Source organism: Corythoichthys intestinalis, chromosome 18, assembly GCF_030265065.1.
Source record: "Corythoichthys intestinalis isolate RoL2023-P3 chromosome 18, ASM3026506v1, whole genome shotgun sequence".
NCBI classification, from domain to species: domain Eukaryota; kingdom Metazoa; phylum Chordata; class Actinopteri; order Syngnathiformes; family Syngnathidae; genus Corythoichthys; species Corythoichthys intestinalis.
Genome location: NC_080412.1, coordinates 31,496,548 through 31,516,962, shown reverse-complemented (window position 1 = coordinate 31,516,962; position 20,415 = coordinate 31,496,548). Strand labels below are relative to the sequence as shown.

The 20,415-nt window shown below is 42.5% G+C and overlaps 2 protein-coding genes across 2 annotated transcripts; both read left to right on the top strand.

Moving 5' to 3' along the window:
- The first annotated feature begins 111 nt into the window (after positions 1 to 111).
- LOC130906211 (spidroin-1-like) lies at positions 112 to 8,922 on the top strand. Its single transcript, XM_057820273.1, has 20 exons — positions 112 to 178; positions 274 to 468; positions 551 to 814; positions 888 to 926; positions 2,296 to 2,349; positions 2,423 to 2,584; positions 2,687 to 2,725; positions 2,797 to 2,850; positions 2,924 to 3,175; positions 3,307 to 3,345; positions 3,419 to 3,472; positions 3,546 to 3,803; positions 3,884 to 3,916; positions 3,991 to 4,254; positions 4,329 to 4,787; positions 4,894 to 5,142; positions 5,509 to 5,559; positions 7,541 to 7,564; positions 7,844 to 7,909; positions 8,061 to 8,922. Exons 1-20 carry the CDS (start codon positions 112 to 114, stop codon positions 8,102 to 8,104), a joined length of 2,667 nt encoding a protein of 888 aa, XP_057676256.1. The 3' UTR covers positions 8,105 to 8,922.
- A 1,778-nt stretch (positions 8,923 to 10,700) lies between these two features.
- LOC130906481 (LIM domain kinase 1-like) lies at positions 10,701 to 17,897 on the top strand. The gene is made up of 15 exons (XM_057820863.1): positions 10,701 to 10,903; positions 11,576 to 11,714; positions 12,061 to 12,170; positions 12,245 to 12,412; positions 12,475 to 12,580; positions 12,650 to 12,897; positions 12,968 to 13,142; positions 13,210 to 13,296; positions 13,360 to 13,491; positions 15,354 to 15,413; positions 15,483 to 15,548; positions 15,658 to 15,844; positions 15,925 to 15,980; positions 16,833 to 16,990; positions 17,054 to 17,897. Exons 1-15 carry the CDS (start codon positions 10,860 to 10,862, stop codon positions 17,487 to 17,489), a joined length of 2,172 nt encoding a protein of 723 aa, XP_057676846.1. The 5' UTR covers positions 10,701 to 10,859; the 3' UTR covers positions 17,490 to 17,897.
- The last annotated feature ends 2,518 nt before the right edge of the window (positions 17,898 to 20,415 follow it).

The following is a 20,415-nucleotide window of genomic DNA, read 5'->3' as shown; positions in this document are numbered from 1 at the left end:
ACTTCCATTCTCTGTGTCAAACAGCTGAACAGGACAGGTTTAAAAAAAAAAAAAAAAAAAAAAAAAAAAGAGATTCAACTGTACTTACAATTAACTTTTAAGAAAACCTAAATGCCACGTTTAACATTTGCAGGTGCAAGTGGGGTCCTACCTGGTGCCCGACCTCTCAGACCACCAGGTCAACCTGCTGTGCCACTTTTGAACATATTATGCTTAACATTTTAATCGTATTCTGTAAAAAAGGTCTGTTGGTTATCCATGCTCAACCAAAAGGAGTCCCGAGAGGTGATACACCTGGTGAAGGAGAAGGAGAAGCAAGTCCTGATAGAGCGACAGATGGCAGAAGTAGGACAGGAGGAAGACGGACTGGAGTAGAAGCTCCAACCAGTGCAGGACCAGTAGGAGGAACTGGATTCGGACCAGGAGGCACATCTACTACCGTAGGAGCAACACCAAAACCATCTAAAGGTGCTGCTTATCAGTTTTCAATCTCTACATTATAGAAACATTTCCAAGTAATCCAATTTTATGGATGTGGTTCTCAATACAGCATATAATCCAGATGGCACCAAAGTTGGAACCTTACCTGGTGGAGTTGGAGGTGGCACCGGGATTGTTGGAGGAGGTCCCGGGCAAATTGGGACCGGACCCGGTGGATTTGGAGGAGGTACAGGAGGATTTGGGACCGGTCCCGGCACAGTTGGAAGGGGTCCAGGAGGAGTTGGTACCGGACCTGGAGTAATTGGAGGAGGCCAAGGAGGAATCGGGACAGGGCCTGGTGGACAAGGAATGGGTGTAACAAAACCTGGCAAAAGTGAGACGCTTATAAACTCTTGGAACCATGTGAAAAATAAAACATTTCTCTAAATTTTGCTCATTTGTCCTAGATTATGGTAGCGGTGGAGCTGGTGTTTTACCAGGTGGAGGTATGGCAAGATAATACAGTGGGGCAAATAAGTATTTAGTCAACCACTAATTGTGCAAGTTCTCCCACTAAAGAAAATATTAGAGAGGCCTGTAATTGCCAACATGGGTAAACCTCAACCTTGAGAGACAGAATGTGGAACCCCCCCCCAGAAAATCACATTGTTTGATTTTTATAGAATGTATTTGCAAATCATGGTGGAAAATAAGTATTTAGTCAATAACAAAAGTTCATCTCATCTCAATACTTTGTTATGTACCCTTTGACGGCAATAACGGAGGCCAAACGTTTTCTGTAACTCTTCACAAGCTTGTCACACACTGCTGCTGGTATTTTGGCCCATTCCTCCATGCAGATTTCCTCTAGAGCAGTGATGTTTTGGGGCTGTCGTTCGGCAACACGGACTTTCAACTCCCTCCTCACCCCGTGACATCAAAATGATAACAAGAACGGTGAGCAAAAATCCCAGAACCACACGGGGGGACCTAGTGAATGACCTACAGAGAGCTGGGACCACAGCAACAAAAGCTACTATCAGTAACACAATGCGCCGCCAGGGACTCAAATCCTGCACTGCCAGACGTGTCCCCCTGCTGAAGGAAGTACACGTCCAGGCCTGTCTGTGGTTCGCTAGAGAGCATTTGGATGATCCAGAAGAGTACTGGGAGAATGTGTTATGGTCAGATGAAACCAAAATAGAACTTTTTGGTAGAAAAACAGGTTCTCGTGTTTGGAGGAAAAATACTGAATTGCACCATACCCACTGTGACGCATGGGGGTGGAAACATCATGCTTTGGGGCTGTTTTTCTGCAAAGGGACCAGGACGACTGATCTATGTAAAGGAAAGAATGAATGGGGCCAGGTATTGAGAGACTTTGAGTGAAAATCTCCTTCCATCAGCAAGGGCATTGAAGATTAGACGTGGCTGGGTCTTTCTGCATGACAATGATCCCAAACACACTGATCTATGTAAAGGAAAGAATGAATGGGGCCAGGTATCGAGAGATTTTGAGTGAAAATCTCCATCAGCAAGGGCATTGAAGATGAGACGTGGCTGGGTCCTTCTGCATGACAATGATCCCAAACACACAGCCAGGGCAACAAAGGAGTGGCTTCGTAAGAAGCATTCCAAGGTCCTGGAGTGGCCTAGCCAGTCTCCAGATCTCAACCCCATAGAAAATCTGTGGAGGGAGTAAAAAGTCTGTTTTGCCCAACGACAGCCCCAAAACATCACTGCTCTAGAGGAGATCTGCATGGAGGAATGGGCCAAAATACCAACAACAGTGTGTGAAAAGCTTATATATTTCACTGTATATTTCATTAGCAGATTAAAATGACAGACAAAAAAGCAGTCTCTCTTCCCTCTCAGGTCTAAACTTTCCAAATGGAGCTGGTGTAGGACAAGGAGGAAAACCAGGAAAAAGTACTTCACTTGAGGAATTTATTTCTTCCTTGTAAAAGAATGTCATCTAATAATCATTTTGTTTTCTGATAAGCATATGGGAATTTTGGAGCAGGAAGCCAAGGTGGGGTTGGGCCTGGTGGATATGGTGTTCCCGGAGGTGTTGGTGCTCGTCCAGGAGGAGTTGGGATTGGGATGGGAGTAGGTGGAGGAGGTCCAGGAGGATTCGGGACAGGGCCTGGTGGAGTAGGAACAGGTCTCACAAAACCTAGAAAAAAATGAGCTGCTTAAAAAGTTATGAGAAATGAAGCCAAAGATGAGAATATTTTATTGACTTTACCCATTATCTACACTACAGGTTATGGGGCTGGTGGAGCTGGAGTTTTACCAGGCGGAGGTATGCCATTTACATGGCACGCTTAAGTGACAGACATTTTGAAAAGTTGCTAACTCTTTCCTCCCTCCCAGGTCAAAGCTTCCCAAATGGAGCTGGTGTAGGACAAGGAGGAAAACCAGGCAAAGGTACTCTTGAATACTATCTTACCTCCTTGAGGAAAAACTATTTTCAAATGAACGGGTTTGTTTTTATTGTCAGCATATGGGAATTTTGGCCAAGGTGTGGGTGGTCCAGGTGGTTTTGCTGGTCCAGGAGGTGTTGGTTCTGGTCCAGGAGGTTTTGGGACAGGAACGGGTGGAATCGGAACTGGGCCTGGTGCTGTTGGAGGAGGTACAGGCCAATATGGAACTGGGCCCGGTGCAGTAGGAGGGGGTCCAGGAGGAGTTGGGACCAGTCCTGGTGGAATAGCGCCTGGTGGAGTAGGATCCGGTCTCACAAAACCTGGGAAAAGTGAGCTACGTCTAAACAAATGAACCATGTGTAAAGTATACATGAAAACTGATCCATGAACTATGTGAAATGTACACAGTGAAGCCAATGTTGCAGAAAGATTTTTACATTTCACCTGTCATTTATCGTAGGTTACGGTGCTGGTGGAGCTGGACTTTTACCAGGTGGAGGTACACCAATTGCACTTGTCTTGCATATTGAAGTGACATTTTTTTAAAAATTCAACTCTTTGCTCCCTCTCAGGTCTACGCTTCCCAAATGGAGCTGGCGTACGACAAGGAGGAAAACCGGGCAAAAGTAATGCACTTGTTTTAAGGGCTTTCTTTCTTCCATAAGGTACAATCAAATCAAATTCTTGTCTTGCTGTCAGCATATGGAACTGTCGCAACAGGCGCCCAAGGTGGGGTTGGACCTGGTGGATATGGTGGTCCTGGAGGTGTTGGGGCTGGTCGCGGAGGCTATGGTACAGGACTCGGAGGTTATGGTGGTGGTCCTGGAAGCTATGGTGCCAAGACAGCAGGCACGGGTGTCAGTGGAACTGGTACTCTTGGAGTTGGAGCCGTCCCTGGAGGTTTGGGAGGAGTGCCGGGTTATGGTGGTGGTATTGGCGGATTGGGGGGATATGGTGGTAAGAAGGCATTTCTGAAAACAAGTTTATGTGTTTGTAATTGTACACGTTTTATTTATGTAATATGTGCTCTTTTTCAGGTTCAAGGTACGGCGCTGGAAAACCATCAAAAAGTAAATTGATCCTGAGCAACATGTATTCCAGCCTCCATTTGAGAACTTTAACAGTACAGTAACATAATTTGTAGGTTATGGAACAGGAGTTGGTGGTATTCTACCTGGTGGCTATGGAACTGGAGCAGGAGGTGCCAGTTTTGGTCCAGGAGGTTTCGGTCCAGGTGGCTTCAGACCTGGAGGCAATGGGCCAGGCACCGTAGGAGGAGTAGGAACACAAGGTGGTGTTGGAACTGGCGCCACTGGCTATGGGCCAGGTGGTGTTACTACAGGACCTGGTGGCTATGGGACTGTTGGAGCAGGTCAAGGACAGGACATCAGGAAGCCCCCGAAATCTGGTATGAAAACAACACTTTACTCGGACATTTGAAATGTAAAGCAAAAACATTTTTTCTCTCTCATTTTATGATAGGCTATGGTTCATCCTCACTAGGTGGAGCTGGTTATGGCACTGGTGGCTTTGGACCAGGGGGTGCCTTCAGACCCGGTGGTGCTGGCATTGGAAATGGCGGCATCGGACCTGGAGGTGGCTTCAGACCAGGAGGTGTCGGCACTGGCTTTGTACCTGGCATTGCTGGCGCTGGTACAGGTGGCTTTGGACCTGGTGGTGGTTTCAGACCAGGCGGTGCAGGGCCTGGAACAGGTGGATTCGCACCAAGTGGTGCTACCAAAGGCATGGCAGGCTTCACACCAGGTGCTGCGGGCATGGGAACTGGTGGAATTGGACCAGGAGGTGCTGGAGTGGGTGGCTTTGGTCCAGGTGGCGCGGCCACAGGAATAGGTGGTTTTGGGCCTAGTGGTGCTAGCGCAGGAACAGGTGGTTTGGGAGCAGGTGGCCAACAGTTTGGCAAAAGAAAACCAATGACACCAGGTAAGCTTGGGTCACATTGTAAATAAAAAAAAAAAAAAAAAACATTTTTGAAGTTTGTAGCAAATGCTAATATTTTAAACTAAATTGCATGCGGTTTTCCCAACAGGGGGTGCTGTTTCCAATGGAATTAGACTTGGTGGCTATGGCCCAGGCGGATATGGCCAAGGGGCAACAGGGACAGGATCTTTTGGCTACGGGCCTGGGGGTGCCAGACTAGGAGGCTATGGTCCAGGAGCTGTTGGAGGTGGAGCTGCAGCAGGTAGCTCTACTGGATATGGACCTGGTGTACTTGGAGCAGGAAAACCTGCTAAATCAGGGTATGGACCATCCCTTGGAGCAGCGGGATATGGGCCAGGTAAACAAACTCAAAGTTGAAGCACATTTCAGAACCTTAAGTTTGGATTTGTTGACTCTGACATGCACACTTGTGCGCTAAAGATAATTGTTGCTGTAGTGCTAATGTTTAATGATCGAGCAATCCACAGTAGTCCAGCTAAAAGCCGACTGTACTTAGTAAGTGGTACTCAGCAGAAATTGTGGGACTCAGTGAGGGGATCAAGGCGAGTTCAGTAATAGTTCAACTCATACTTTCTTAAATAATTCAATGTAAGTTAATGACAAAGAAAATTGATTGACGTTTGATTATCTGTCATGTAAATGAGTGCTTGTCTATTACGTATGGTAGCAGTACCATTAATTGTGCACAAACATATTTTGCCAGCAGGGAGTGGTTTAAACGGCTTTGGTGGAGCAGCTGCTGGAGGCTTTCCTGGTAAGCAAATTGACTAGTTTCATCTTGTCTAATATTGTTTCCTTTATTTTGAATGCTTTCAGAACAAGCAAACGGGGCAACACACCCACAAATCATCATGCAACCATTTTCTCAAAGCCTCCAACATATTCTTGGTTACTCAATACATTTCAGTTATCCATTAAAACAATCAATACTTGAATGATTTAGGATTGTGTGATATAAATGGCCCAACCATACAGTGGGGCAAATAAGTATTTAGTCAACCACTAATTGTGCAAGTTCTCCGACCTGAAAATATTAGAGAGGCCTGTAATTGTCAATATGGGTAAACCTCAACCATGAGACAGAATGTGGGGGAAAAAAACCCAGAAAATCACATTGTTTGATTTTTAAAGAATTTATTTGCAACTCATGGTGGAAAATACGTATTTGGTCAATACCCAAAGTTCATCTCAATACTTTGTTACGTACCCTTTGTTGGCAATAACAGAGTCCAAACATTTTCTGTAACTCTTCACAAGCTTTTCACACACTGTTGCTGGTATTTTGGCCCATTCCTCGATGCAGATCTCCTCTGGAGCAGTGATGTTTTGGGGCTGTCATTGGGCAACACGGACTTTCAACTCCCTCCACAGATTTTCTATGGGGTTGAGATCTGGAGACTGGCTAGGCCACTCCAGGACCTTGAAATGCTTCTTACGAAGCCACTCCTTTGTTGCCCTGGCTGTGCGTTTGGGATCATTGTCATGCTGAAAGACCCAGCCACGTCTCATCTTTAATGCCCTTGCTGATGGAAGGAGATTTTCACTCAAAATCTCTCGACACATGGCCCCATTCATTCTTTCCTTTACACAGATCAGTCGTCCAGGTCCCTTTGCAGAAAAAAAGCCCCAAAGCATGATGTTTCTACCCCCATGCTTCACAGTGGGTATGGTGTTCTTCGGATGCAATTCAGTATTTTTTTCTCCTCCAAACACGAGAACCTGTGTTTCTACCAAAAAGTTCTATTTTGGTTTCATCTGACCATAACACATTCTCCCAGTCCTCTTCTGGATCATCCAAATGCTCTCTAGCAAACCGCAGACGGGCCTGGACGTGTACTTTCTTCAGCAGGGGGACACGTCTGGCAGTGCAGGATTTGAGTCCCTGGCGGCGCATTGTGTTACTGATAGTAGTCTTTGTTACTGTGGTCCCAGCTCTCTGTAGGTCATTCACTAGTTCCCCCCTGTGTGGTTCTGGGATTTTTGCTCACCGTTCTTGTTATCATTCTGACGCCACGGGGTGAGATCATGCATGGAGCCCCATATCGAGGGAGATTATCAGTGGTCCTGTATGTCTTCCATTTCCTAATACTTGCTCCCACAGCTGATTTCTTTACACCAAGCGTTTTACCTATTGCAGATTCAGTCTTCCCAGCCTGGTGCAGGTCTACAATTTTGTCTCTGGTGTCCTTCGACAGCTCTTTGGTCTTGGCCATAGTGACGTTTGGAGTGTGACTGACTGAGTTTGTGGACAGGTGTCTTTCATACCAAGACCGAACTGAGTTAAAGCAGGTGCCATTAATACAGGTAACGAGTGGAGCCTCGTTAGACCTCGTTAGAAGAAGTTAGACCTCTCTGACAGCCAGAAATCTTGCTTGTTTGTAGGTGACCAAATATTTATTTTCCACTCTAATTTGGAAATAAATTCTTTAAAAATGAAACAATGTGATATTCTGTTTTTTTCCCCACATTCTGTCTCTCATGGTTGAGGTTTACCTATGTTGAAAATTACAGGCCTCTCTAATCTTTTCAAGTAGGAGAACTTGCACAATTGGTGGTTGACTAAATACTTATTTGCCCCACTGTAAATGGCTCAACCATATAAAACCAATATTTATCGACCACTTAATTTTTTTGTGATACTTCCTTTCAAAATGGCATACAGCATTGCTAAGAAACAAGAAGTAAGATATTTATTAGCCATAGCTTGACTTTGTCCTTCTTGTTTTGTCTTGTAGGATATGCGGGGGCAGCACAAAAATGTAAGAGATTCCTTGTTGTTGTTGTCATTTGTTTAAACCTAACCTTGCCCTGAAAGACTGGTTTGAAAAACTCATTTGTAACGCTAACCCTTAATTAAAACCGTATTTTCAAGACATAATCCTTTTTTGTGATACTAAGATTTAACCTGGAACATTAACATTAGAAACCCTGTTTAAAGTCCTCATTTAAAGGATCGCCCTAATTTGAAAGCCAAACCTAATTCACCAGCTGTAGCTTCAAGCTGCAATTTGGCTTACTTGCATTTCTATGTTCTGCAGCCCGCGCGCAGATGGCAGCCAAGTACGCAGCCATGCAAAACTTGTTGGGAGCCGGGGCCTACAGAGGTAACCGCCACCCACTTGCTACATTGCCATTCACTGCCAGCCCTCTCGGGTCATAAGGATTTTATCTTTCGCTGTCAATGAGTTAAATAAAATCCTTTTGTATGAAGATGTTTTAGTTGCGTATCCACAGTTCCTTTGCGTGTTGTTCTAGGCGGTGGCTGTCAGGGTAAATACTGCGGCCGAAGAAGGAAGTGAACGAACGCCAGAAAGGAAGTGACCTCATTGCAACAACAGCGGTGCTACACGAATCCCAGACTGAACACATCCTACCTTCCGCCGGAGCTTCGGCACATCCTCTGCACGTCAGCAGTTCGTCATCATCAAGATTTCCACGAACTGAACATAATTCTCACACACAAACGTCGACGCTGAGAAAACAAGACATGTCTCTTTGTAACACGTACACTAAAGTGCACACTGCTGATGCTGCTGTGACCCTTCACCAAGCAAACGCCTCACAGCAGCGTACCTTGGAGGAGGTCGACGTGCTGAAGTCTCGGCCTACTTTTCACACTGCTGATGAGGAACAACATACACCAAATGTGAGCTAACATGATAGCACAATAAATGGGAGGTAATAAATACATCAAGAGCGTCAGGTCCTAACATATCACACACGGTAAATATAAAATAATATATACAGTATTGCATATGACACACTGTAAGGTAATAACAGATCATAGGAAAACACCAGAGGAGCCTTTGTCATACATCATGATTGTACGTGTGTTTTTGTGTGAGTGTTTTCAGTCTATGCTGTATTAATGTTAGTGTGTGTATTAGTCTTAAGTTATAGTGACAAAGAGCAGAAGAAAGTAAGCTTGTTTTCTATTTAGTCAAGTGTCAAAATTGAGGATTTTCATGTGTTATGAGACGGAACTTCCTACATTGTTGATGTATTCCGTTTTGTTTTCATTAGGAGTAAAAGATGTAAATGATTCTCATCTTGCAAGTCAACATGTAACTTTTCTTCATTTTCATGTTCAATACAAGCAAAATGGTACTTTTTTTGTACGCTGTGCTTTTCCATTAAACTAATGATTCATCAATAGACTGTAGCACGGGCGTTATTTTACATGGATGTAATCGACGACAGATACAATTTCACACATACCCTGTTGGCCAAAAGTATTGGCACCCCTGCAATTCTGTCAGATAATGCTCAATTTCTCCTAGAAAATGATTGCATTTACAAATGCTTTGGTAGTAATAGCTTCATTTATTTTGCTTGAAATGAAAAAACAAAAGATAATGGGGGAAAAAAATTAAATCATTATCATTTTACACAAAACTCCAAAAATGGGCCGGACAAAAGTATTGGCACCCATTGAAAAATCATGTGATGCTTCTCTAATTTGTGTAATTAACAGCACCTGTTACCTGTGGCACATAACAGGTGGTGGCAATAACTAAATCACACTTGCAGCTAGTTAAAATTGATTAAAGTTGACTCAACCTCCGTCCTGTGTCCTTGTGTGTACCACATTGAGCATGGAGAAAAGAAAGAAGACCAAATAAATTTCTGAGGCCTTGAGAAGCAAAATTGCGAGGAGGCATGGGCAATATCAAGGCTACAAGTCCATCTCCAAAGACCTGAATTTTCCTGTGTCTACCGTGCGCAGTGTCATCAATAAGTGTAAAGCCCATAGCACTGTGGCAACCCTCCCTAGATGTGGATGGAAAAGAAAAATTGATGAAAGATTTGAACGAAAGATTGTGCGGATGGTGGATAAAGAATATCGACTAACATCCAAACAAGTTCAAGCTGTCCTGCAGTCTGAGGGTACAATAGTGTCAACCCGTACTAGCCGTTGGCATCTGAATGATCTATGGTAGGATACCCAGGAAGACCCCACTTCTGACCCAGAGACATAAAAAAGCCAGGCTGGAGTTTGCCAAAACCTACCCAAGAAAGCCAAAAATGTGTTGGAAGAATGTTCTCTGGTCAGATGAGACAAAAGTAGAGCTTTTTGGGAAAAGGCATCAACATAGAGTTACAGGGAAAAAATGAGGCCTTCAAAGAAAAGAACACGGTCCCCACAGTCAAACATGGCGGAGGTTCCCTGATGTTTTGGGGTTGCTTTGCTAACTCTGGCACTGGACTGCTTGACCGTGTGCATAGCATTATGAAGTCTGAATACTACCAACAAATTTTGCAGCATAATGTAGGGCCCAGTGTGGGAAAGCTGCTCATAGGTCATGGGTCTTCTAGCAGGACAATGACCCAAAACACACTTCAAAAAGCAATAGAAAATGGTTTGAGAGAAAGCACTGGAGACTTCTAAAGTGGCCAGCAATGAATCCACACCTGAATCCCATAGAACACCTGTGGAGAGATCTGAAAATGTCAGTTTGGAGAAGGCACCCTTCAAATCTCAGAGACCTGGACCAAGTTTTAGGCTGAAGGTACCAATACTTATGTCCGGCCCATTTTTGGAGTTTTGTGTAAAATGATAATGTCCCCCCCCTCCCCCAATTCTCTTTTGTTTTTGTTTTTTCATTGCAAACAAAATAAATGAAGAGATTACTACCAAATAATTTGTAATTGCAATCATTTTCTGGAAGAACCTGAGCATTATCTGACAGAATTGCAGGGGTGCCAATACTTTTTGCCAGCAGTGTGCACTCACACACATCCAGGCAGTTGCACGTGACTTTTTGAAAGAAAGCTCCAGATGAGATGACTTTTTGTAAGTGGATCCCGAACAGGACGTAACAGGACCAGGAAGGTGGAGTTTACGTTCTATCCTGGGACGAGTTTGAAAGGAACAGCTACCATCTGCTGTCACTGGCTCGCTTTTTTCTTCCACCCAACTCACATTAGGAGGAAGTCAGCGCACACACACACAGGAAAGCAACCTGTGCGAGCAAGCACAAGATGTTCGACATGAGCGCGTGGAGGCACTTTTTCTCATTCCTTTTCTACCAGTTTTAACAAGGCATCACCACAATGTCTCGGCGGGACCAAAGGTTTCGAAAGGGGATGAAAGGACGGTAAGAGACAGCGTTGTTTGTCAGCTGAGTTTGGCATGTACAACTTAGATTGCTGAAACAATGCAAACATGCCGCAACACACAGACACACTTCCTTACTTCCTGGGTAGTAGTATTGGAGTTTTTTCTTTTTCCTAGAATCAAAGACAACAAAAATGTTCACCTTTTGCGTTTGGTCTAGAACGTTGCCCTGAGAAAAGGAGGGGTTCACTAAAAGACCGCTCTTTACCATGATCACAACATATTACATATGACTTGGTGATTGTGTCAGAGGAAATGAGATGGAGTTTCACAGGAAGTGGCCGCCCACCACGTTTGTCCTGCTTCACAGATAACAGCACTTTCATGTTACACATTGCTATTCTTCTTCTAACAATGTCTGTGTGTATAGAGACAGATTTAAACTGGTGTCTTGAGATACAACTGAGCCCATGTACGCGTTTTTCCAGATATGAGCTGCTATACCTTCACATTTTTTGCTTTAACTTGCAAGCGCTGGTTTGAGATATGAGCGCTGTATATGTGCAGTGAGCTAAAAAAAAAAAAAAAAGGTTTGACGCTGTTGAGTGCAAATTCAACCTGACGTTTCCTCAATAACTGAACAAAGTAAAAGATAATGAAGAGAGATGATGAATTCATATAAAATAGCTCTGACTGTCCCCCTGGTGTGCAGGTGCTGGGATTGCGGTTGCATCCTGTCTCATTGGTACTACGAGCGAGATGGACAACTGTACTGCAAGAAGCACTACTGGCAGCATTACGGAGACAACTGTCATGGCTGCACCGAGACGCTCCAAACGGGGCTTGTTATGGTAGCCTCATCCATTCCCATTTTTAGTTTGTCGCAAAAATTAGATGCAATGTAATCACAAATGAAAAGCCACCACTTATATTTGAAGAGCGCATTCGGCAGATCGACAACATCCGGCCCGAACAAATCTGAAAACACGGTGTAAATTTCAGTGCTTGGCTAAAAGCTTGTTGGTCTTGTAAAGAAAATAAATTCAAGTCCAAAATCCTGAAAGAATCACATCTAGGAGAAAACGCCAAATCTTAGAAATAATCATTTCTTGGGTCAACTCTTAGTAAATTCAACAATTCAAGAATCTATCAACGTCACACTGTACTCAGTAGCAAACCCACTTTATGTGCTGACAGGTCGCTGGGGAGCAGAAGTACCACCCTGAATGCTTCACATGTATGAAGTGTCAAATGTTCATTGGAGACGGAGAGAGCTACACACTTGTGGAACATTCCAAACTCTTCTGGTAAGTCGACACGCTTCCGTCTTTGAGGTCTTTTTGCGTTCCTTTGGTGTGTTGAGATGACGTTTGTGTCGCAGCGGTCAGTGCTTTAGTCAGGGTGCAGCAACATCGCCTTCGTTGCCACCCATCAAGAGCCCCCACACGGTGGCCCTTGTGTCACTTCCTCCTAAGACAGATGGACATCGAGGTCTGACGGTGGCCACTGAACTCAGCCAAGGGAACAGCCCTCTGCTTACCGTGAAAGCGTGAGTTCACCTTCGGTAAACTTCCTTGACTACAGTCTTTTACCTTCATCCTCCTTCCTCAGGTTAGATTCAGGCATCCTCGATCGTGATCTGCTGTCTTCGGTCCACGTTGGAGACAATATCCTGGAAGTCAACGGCATTCCTGTCCACAACGTTTGCCCCAACGAGGTTTCCAATGGATAAATAAACTATCTATGAACAAGAGTTCAGAAAAACTGAATTCCTTGTTTCCTTTAGGTAGATCATGTGATCCAGGACACCAGCAGGCCACTGCAGCTGACCATTGAGCACAATCCACAGTCTAAGAATTCCGGAAACGTACATGAAGACCTGAACTATGTCTGTGAAAAAGTGCCTTCAACACACATGCTCCCAAATCTGGAGGAGGAACCTGAAATGGCGATGGAGACAGTCGAACAGATCAGAACAAGTCTTTCTTCGCCTCAGCACAGAGGAATCACAGGACTGCGATCCAGGAACATCCTGTAATTTTACCTCCTAACTCTTTGTTTCACCAAACCTCTTTTTTTCGCTAAGTCACATTTCACCTCGCAGGCGAAGCTGCAGCATTGAAAAGTCATCCTTGTCGCTCTTATCCCAAAAGAAGGACATGGTACGCTCTGAGTCTCTGCGTGCCGACCCTGGGGATCGAACCCACCGCATCTTCAGGCCTTCAGACCTCATCCATGGAGAAGTGCTTGGTAGGGGCTTCTTCGGACAGGCAATCAAGGTAGTGCCATAATCACGCGAGCGTGACAGAACATTCTGAACAAACTGAGCTGCATATCGCTTTCAAGGTAACACATCAGGAGACAGGGGAGGTGATGGTGATGAAAGAGTTGATTCGTTTTGATGAGGAAACGCATAAGACCTTCCTGAAGGAGGTAAATTTCCCTCGAAAAGCATCTCATCAACGATTCTTCATTGATCTTCCATCTGGTCTAAAGGTGAAAGTGATGCGCTGTCTGGATCATCCCAACGTCCTAAAATTCATTGGACTCTTTTACAAGGACAAGCGCCTCCACTTTGTGTCCGAGTACATCCAAGGAGGAACGCTCAGAGAAACCATCAACAAAATGGTACAGATTTTTGTGATCATACTCTTTGAGCTGGTACATGAACAAAGACAATCAGGCGTTTTTTGTCCTGACTATCTTGTGACTTGCATAGAAGATGTAGTGTCTGTCACAAAGCCTTATGCATTTACCAGGCCTGATATGTTTCATTCAGTTCCAGTTCTATCTGTCTTGTATGGTTAGGAATTGAATATTAGGTGGGATGGCCCACTCGTTCAGAAGGGCACTTAGGCATAGGTGGAGTTTGACTTTTGGGTCAGGGGGGCACAACTTGTTGATGACCCCAAAACGCAGTGTCAGCCGTAAAATTAACTTACATGAATATTTATAATAATAAGTTGAAAATGAGCGTTTTTTGTTTCCTGTCATTCTTGAGGGGAATTCTAAATCAGGCTGCTTAGGACAGCAATACTTTTCGCCAAGATCGTCATCCATTGAATATGGTACGCCCACCAGTGTCGTGCCAATGTAGTTACCCCAGTCAAAAATTGTATCCCCTGGGTGGAGCCATATGGAGGTAGATTTGTGTCTTCATTATTCGATCAAAAAAAATGTGTTTGAATGCAAAAATAAATTTGAAACTCAAAAAAATGCATTTGAAAGCAATTTTTCTTTGAATTTTGGGGGGGATTGAAGTCAATTTTTTTTTTATTGAAGCAACTGATTGAAGTAATGCTGTTTTTCGTTTGGGCCACATTTTGGCTAAGACATTTGTGTCTTTATTATTCAATCCAAAAAAAAGTTGCTTCAAACAAAAAAAATATATATTTTCAAACGAAAAATCACTTCAATCAAAAGAAAAAAAAAAAAAATTCAATCATAGAAAAAAGTTTCTGAATGCAAAAAAATATCTCAGACTCAAATATTTGCATTTGAACATTTGAATTTTTAATGAAAAAAGTTTTGATTTTAGCAATCCTTTTTGTGTAGGGGCCATATTGTGGGTAGGACAATGGTGTCGAAGTCATTAAATCCCCCCCAAAGTTGCTTCAATCCAAAGGGAAAAAAAAAAAAAAATTCAAACAAAGGTAAAAATCATTTGAAAAATAAAATTGCCCTCCCCGAATTTCTTTTTTTTTTTTTAAATGTGCAAAGCAAATGACTGTCTAAGGTGCTAGTCATATGATCTGTTCGAAAAATTATCTTGACCCTTTATAAAAATATCTTTTTTTTTTTTTTTAATTTACTAATTTTTGCTTTTTCCTTTAATGCTTTACAACTTTATATATAGGAAAGTCAATTACAAGCAGTGACACTTTTCGTCCATTGAGGGGGCCTGGCCCCCCCTTACACTCCGCTTATGCACTTAGGCCTTGTTCAGACTGGATGCAAAATCTGATTTTTAGCCCATCCAGATTTAAACTTGATGGCTCTTTTGTAGTCTGAACAGTCACAAGGCACAGAAATCAGAGTTTAACAAGACTGATTAAAATCACAAATGGAAGGTAGTTTTATATCCGATACAAACACAATGCTTCTCAGTCTGAACAGTTCAGATGGGTTTTGACTATCCAAGATGTCACTCTATGCTGGATAACGCCTTCATTGCCCAATGGGTCAATAATGTGGCCCAGTCTGAACAGGTCCAGATCCTATTTTACTAACAATAGTGTGAACAGTCAGACTTTAAAATCGGATTTGAGGATGAATCCGAATGGAATCAGATATGCCTGCAGTCTAAACGCGGCCTTAGACTACAGAGGGGCACTCAAAACATCAACAAGGTAAATATTGTTCCAGACCAAAGTATGGAATGCTTACTTCCATTTCTTTAACCGTGTGTAGTAGTTAAGTGGATCCAGGGATATGTGATGGTGGAAAAATCTCTTAATGCTATTTTTTTCATCTCGATCTTGTTGTTTTAGGACAATGACTTCTCGTGGAATGTCAGAGTGAGTTATGCCAAAGACATTGCAGCTGGAATGGTGAGTCTTTTTGTGCTATAAACAGTCTCCCAAAAAGTGATTTCACTTTATGGAATATCTCTTTATTAGGCCTATTTACACTCCATGAACGTCATCCACAGGGATTTAAACTCACACAACTGCCTGGTTAAAGAGGTAACATCTTGGTTTCAGTTTTACAAGCTAATAGTCATGAAAATTAACGTCTTTGATTATTTTATAAAAAGGCTGGTGCATTCACAGTGAGTTTGTTTTCCTTGTTTAGAATCAGTCTGTTGTGGTGGCTGATTTTGGATTGGCTCGTTTGGTGACCGCAGATAAGAATCGCAGCACAAGTTCATCAATGGATCGGCCCCAAAAGGGAACGTTGACGGAGCTCCGTAAACCGAACCGGAGGAAACGTTACACGGTGGTTGGAAACCCGTACTGGATGGCCCCGGAGATGATCAATGGTGACCCTAAAGAGGGACTCATACGTGAACAACTAGGAAACAGTATAGCTTAACCTGACTGTCATCTTTGCACCTCTCAGGGAAAAGCTACGATGAGCGTGTAGACATATTTTCTTTTGGAATCATGATTTGTGAGGTAGGCAATAAAATTCATAAGCTGCTTGAGCATGCTTCTAAAGACACAAAGATTGCATTAACTCTGGTTTTGCCCTTTTTGACTCGCATCTGGCTCAGTGTATAGTAGGGCTGCCAAAACTGTTTTGTCTTTTGACTAGGGCTGTCAAACGATTAGAATGTTTAATCGAGTCAATCACCGCTTAAAAATTAATTAATCGTAATTAATCGCAATTCAATCCATTTATAATATATGCCATATTTTTCTGTAAATTATTGTTGGAATGGAAAGACACAAGACATATACATTCAACATACTGTACATAAGTTCTGTATTTGTTTATTATAACAATAAATCAACAAAAAGGCATTAACATTATTAACATTGTTAAAGCAATCCATGGATGGAAAGACTTGTCGTTCTTAAAAGATAAATGTTACTGCAAGTTATAGAAATTTTATATTAAAACCCCTGTTAATGTTTTCGTTTTAACAAAATTTGTAAAATTTTCAAACAAAAAATAAACTAGTAGCTCTCCATTGTTGATGTCAATAATTACACAAAGCTCATGGGGCTGAAACCCATAAAATCAGTCGCACCCAAGCGCCAGCAGAGGGCGAAAAAACAAAAAAACACAAGTAACAAATGGACATGACACTGTGCTGTCAGTTTAATCTGTTTGAGCAGGGCATGTGCGTTAAATATTTTAATGTGATTCATTTAAAAAAATTAATTACCGCCCGTTAACGCGATAATTTTGACAGCCCTACTTCAGACATAAAATGTGGGGTACTAACTTTTCTTAAATATATCAGGAACAAGTCCATCTGGAGTGACCAATGTACCATATGTGTAAACTGCTTTATTTTTCAGATCATAGGAAGAGTAAGCGCTGACCCGGACTTCCTTCCTCGGAGTAACGACTTTGGTTTGAATGTGGCTGCTTTCATAGAGCAGCACCAACCCTCACACTGCCCTTTGGCCTTCCTACCTTTGGCTGCCCTCTGCTGTGACCTGGATGCTGATCAAAGGTAACCCTTACCCAACAAGAGCAACATTCAGAATGTACTGTAAACTTTGTGGAACTGTGGCAGGCCTTCCTTCACCAAACTGGAAGAGTGGCTGGAGAACCTGCTGATGCACTTGGACATTGGCTTGCCACTCCTCTCTGAGATGGAGCAGCTCTGCAGAAACTTCTGGCAGGACCGAAAGCACAACTCAGAACTGAATATGTTGTCCACATCTTCACATTCTCATCCAAATCATCAAAATAAAAGCGCAAGCTGCACACCTCAGGAAACAAGCTGGCATTTGAGTCAAGAACTTGCAGAACAAAAACTAAATGACAGTTCGTCGGTGTCAAACATCTGCGAGAGCCAGGGAAATGGACACGATCACTCAAAAGAAACCCAAAGCGAACCAGAACTCTCGCCAGTTGACAGCCTGCCTGCAGGACCACCGAATAGATCCAGAAGGATTTGCAGAGTATTATGGAACAAAACCACACAAGATGACCAATCTTTGCTATGACTGCTCTAGTTTATCTATATGTTAAATCCACATTGGAGGCCAAGTGACACTACATGTCAGGACAAACAGGAGTAAATTACAGTTATATGCATTGATTTTAAATGAAATATTTGTCGTAATATTTCTAACAAGTTTAAATGCCACAACTTTCAACAAGTGCTTTTACTAAGCTGTCAATCCGAAACCTCTTTCATTGTAAGAGAAAACGGGCTGTACATGTAATTAGTTGATGTGTGTACTACTAAATCCAAACTCACTTATTTCATAAGCTAAAAAAAATAGCTCACGACTGGGGTTTCACAAAACAAAAAAACAAAAACAAAAAGATTCAATTACTATACGAGGTAAATGTGGAGATTTAGGTGTCCATTCTATTTGCCTGTGCTTAATGGAATGCTTTTTAAAATTAACGCCATGTTTTTTTTTTAAATAAAATATTCAAATTTCATAATTCAAATGGACCTCTGCTTTATAAACACCGTTATTGTTTTCATGTTCATTTTCACTAAGAGAATGTTATCTTGCAAAACAATAATATACAGTGGTACCTCGACATATGATTGCTTCAAAACACGATCTTTTCGACATCCGACGTGAAATTTGACTCGCCATTTGTTTCTACATCCGAGGACATGCTCAAAATACAACAATTTATGACAGCGTCGCAGTTTGTTTTCCCGCAAGACGGACCCACGACGGATATTCTTGTGGGAGAAATCAACATGGATTCCAACAATGTTAGGGCAGGTGGTGAAAGAAGGTCAAAGGTGAGGCTTACTATTGAAATGAAGATAGAAAAATATGAGCGTGGAGTGCGCATCCGCGAACTGGCTCAACAATACGGCCGTAGATGGTCCATGATCTCTGCGGTCCATCTCCGTTCTCTAGTCTTTATAAGTTAAGGTGACAATTATTATTATTGTAACATCGCCAAAGAAATCGCCAGCTTCCCTAGGTTTTTAATCTTTTATTTCAGAACTTGTGCAACACAACATGCCGACTGTCCGTCGCAGCTGAACATGTAAAGTGAAAGTATAAAGACCAGTGTTGTTAATAACTGCGTTAGAATATAACGGCGTTACTAACGGCGTTATTCTTTTCAGTAGTGAGTATTCTAATTAATTACTTTTCTCATCTTGGCAACGCTGTTACCGTCAGTGAGGATGGAAAGGCGTGCGTTACTATGCGTTGCTATATTGGTTGAATGACGCGATAAAAGTCTGAGGGAGACGGACTCACCGAGACGACAGCGCAGAGCAAGAGTGGGGAGGAGGCAAAAAAGTTGTGACGCCAAGCAAACGTGATGCTAGGTTGCTCCAATAATACCTGACTGTAGCCGATAGCCTACAAACTACGCCCACATGATATGGTAGATATGGTAGACATGGTAGATATCACACATATATAGAACTAGATGCGAAATGACAGACATGGGGGCGTTAGCAACATGTACAGTATAGGAACTAGATGCGTTAGTAAACAGCCGCCATCTTAAAGCAGTAGACTTCTTAGGAAGGCTCTGTTGTAAAGAACCTTCCTAGCGAACCTGAGTAACTTTTTATCTAAAATACTCCTAAATCTGCAAAATTTTGACTTGAATCTATCTTTAAATGATGAAACAGTTTTAAAACTTCCACATGCCAAAAGTAGACAGAAGGGAACCAATGCAATAATGGGAGCAATTTTAACAATTTTTAGCGGTTGATTCAGGGTAAAGGGTAAATTAGGGTAAAGAATTGGGCTAGGGCCAATTTGTTACAGCAAGGTAGGCAAAGTTGATGTGGACCAAAATGCGAGCCGGAAACACATGAAGTGTGAAGTGATATTTATTGCACAAGGGCAAGGTGCTGAGCGGCTGGTGGGTTGAATGGTAAATGGCGGTGGCTGAGGCTGAGGTTCAGGCTGTGGCTGTGGCTGCGAGGGCTTGGAGGGCGGGTGTCCTGATGGCAAAAAACAGAATTAGTTAAGAGTTCTAAGACAGGAATCACAAACTACAGTGTTAGTTGGCCGATGTACCAATGCTGACTGGCAAAATCATCTGGCACCTGCTTGCTGCCCAGGCCGATCCTTATGAGCAGTGTTGATTGTTGATTAGCTGCAGGTGCGCTCCCAGGTGAGCCAAGATTGAAGTGATTCCATACATTAAAAACAGGAAGTGTTATGCCAATAAAAGCCAGCAGAGGGGAGTGTGGGCAAGGACCACCACACAATGGTCCCAAAAACCTTTTACACTTCACATAATGTGACCTAAGTTTTTTTTTTTTTTTTTGAGGAAAAATAAAAAACAAAAAAACATGAAAATTATCACCAGTTACTTTGCCAACTAATTACTCTTACATTCCGGTAACTGAGTTACTAACACAATTACTTTTTGGGAGAAGTAATTTGTAACTATAATTAATTACTTTTTAAAGTAAGATTAACAACACTGATAAAGACCTCCCTCACTCTAATACGTCAGCCACACAAAAATACATCTGCCACATTAGAACCCGATTCGTTACATTATTATAGGTATTATTATTATTATTATTATTATTTTTGTTCCGATTTTTATTCATAATTTATTTGTTTTGCTCTGTAATTGCTATTTGTAATAGTACCAGCAGTATTTATTAAGGATTTAGTGTAGGTTTTCGGGGTGTGGAACAAATTATTGAAAGTATAATGTATTCTTATGGGAAAACCCTGCTCGACATGCGACCGTTTCGACTTACAAACAAGGTCCTGGAACAAATGAACTTCATATGTAGAGGTACCACTGTATTGACTTCATAACATTCGTGTTAATCATTCAACAGTTTTATGCTAGCTTGTACTTGTCTTGGAAAAAAAAAAAAAAGTGACGTCACTCCTAGCGGCTCATGCACACGCACACACACTTAATCCAGTTCAGTGTGTTTTGAGCGTACATGCGTGCCGTTTG

What these genes read in the sequence shown, in the direction of transcription:
- LOC130906211 (XM_057820273.1), top strand. Translation starts at nt 112, where the DNA reads ATGCCACGTTTAACATTTGCAGGTGCAAGTGGGGTCCTACCTGGTGCC. An exon ending in AACACCAAAACCATCTAAAG is followed by an intron (nt 469 to 550) that starts GTGCTGCTTATC and finishes TTCTCAATACAG; the next exon opens with CATATAATCCAGATGGCACC. An exon ending in TGGAGTTTTACCAGGCGGAG is followed by an intron (nt 2,726 to 2,796) that starts GTATGCCATTTA and finishes CCTCCCTCCCAG; the next exon opens with GTCAAAGCTTCCCAAATGGA.
- LOC130906481 (XM_057820863.1), top strand. Translation starts at nt 10,860, where the DNA reads ATGTCTCGGCGGGACCAAAGGTTTCGAAAGGGGATGAAAGGACG. An exon ending in GAGAAACCATCAACAAAATG is followed by an intron (nt 13,492 to 15,353) that starts GTACAGATTTTT and finishes TTGTTGTTTTAG; the next exon opens with GACAATGACTTCTCGTGGAA. An exon ending in GACCTGGATGCTGATCAAAG is followed by an intron (nt 16,991 to 17,053) that starts GTAACCCTTACC and finishes GAACTGTGGCAG; the next exon opens with GCCTTCCTTCACCAAACTGG.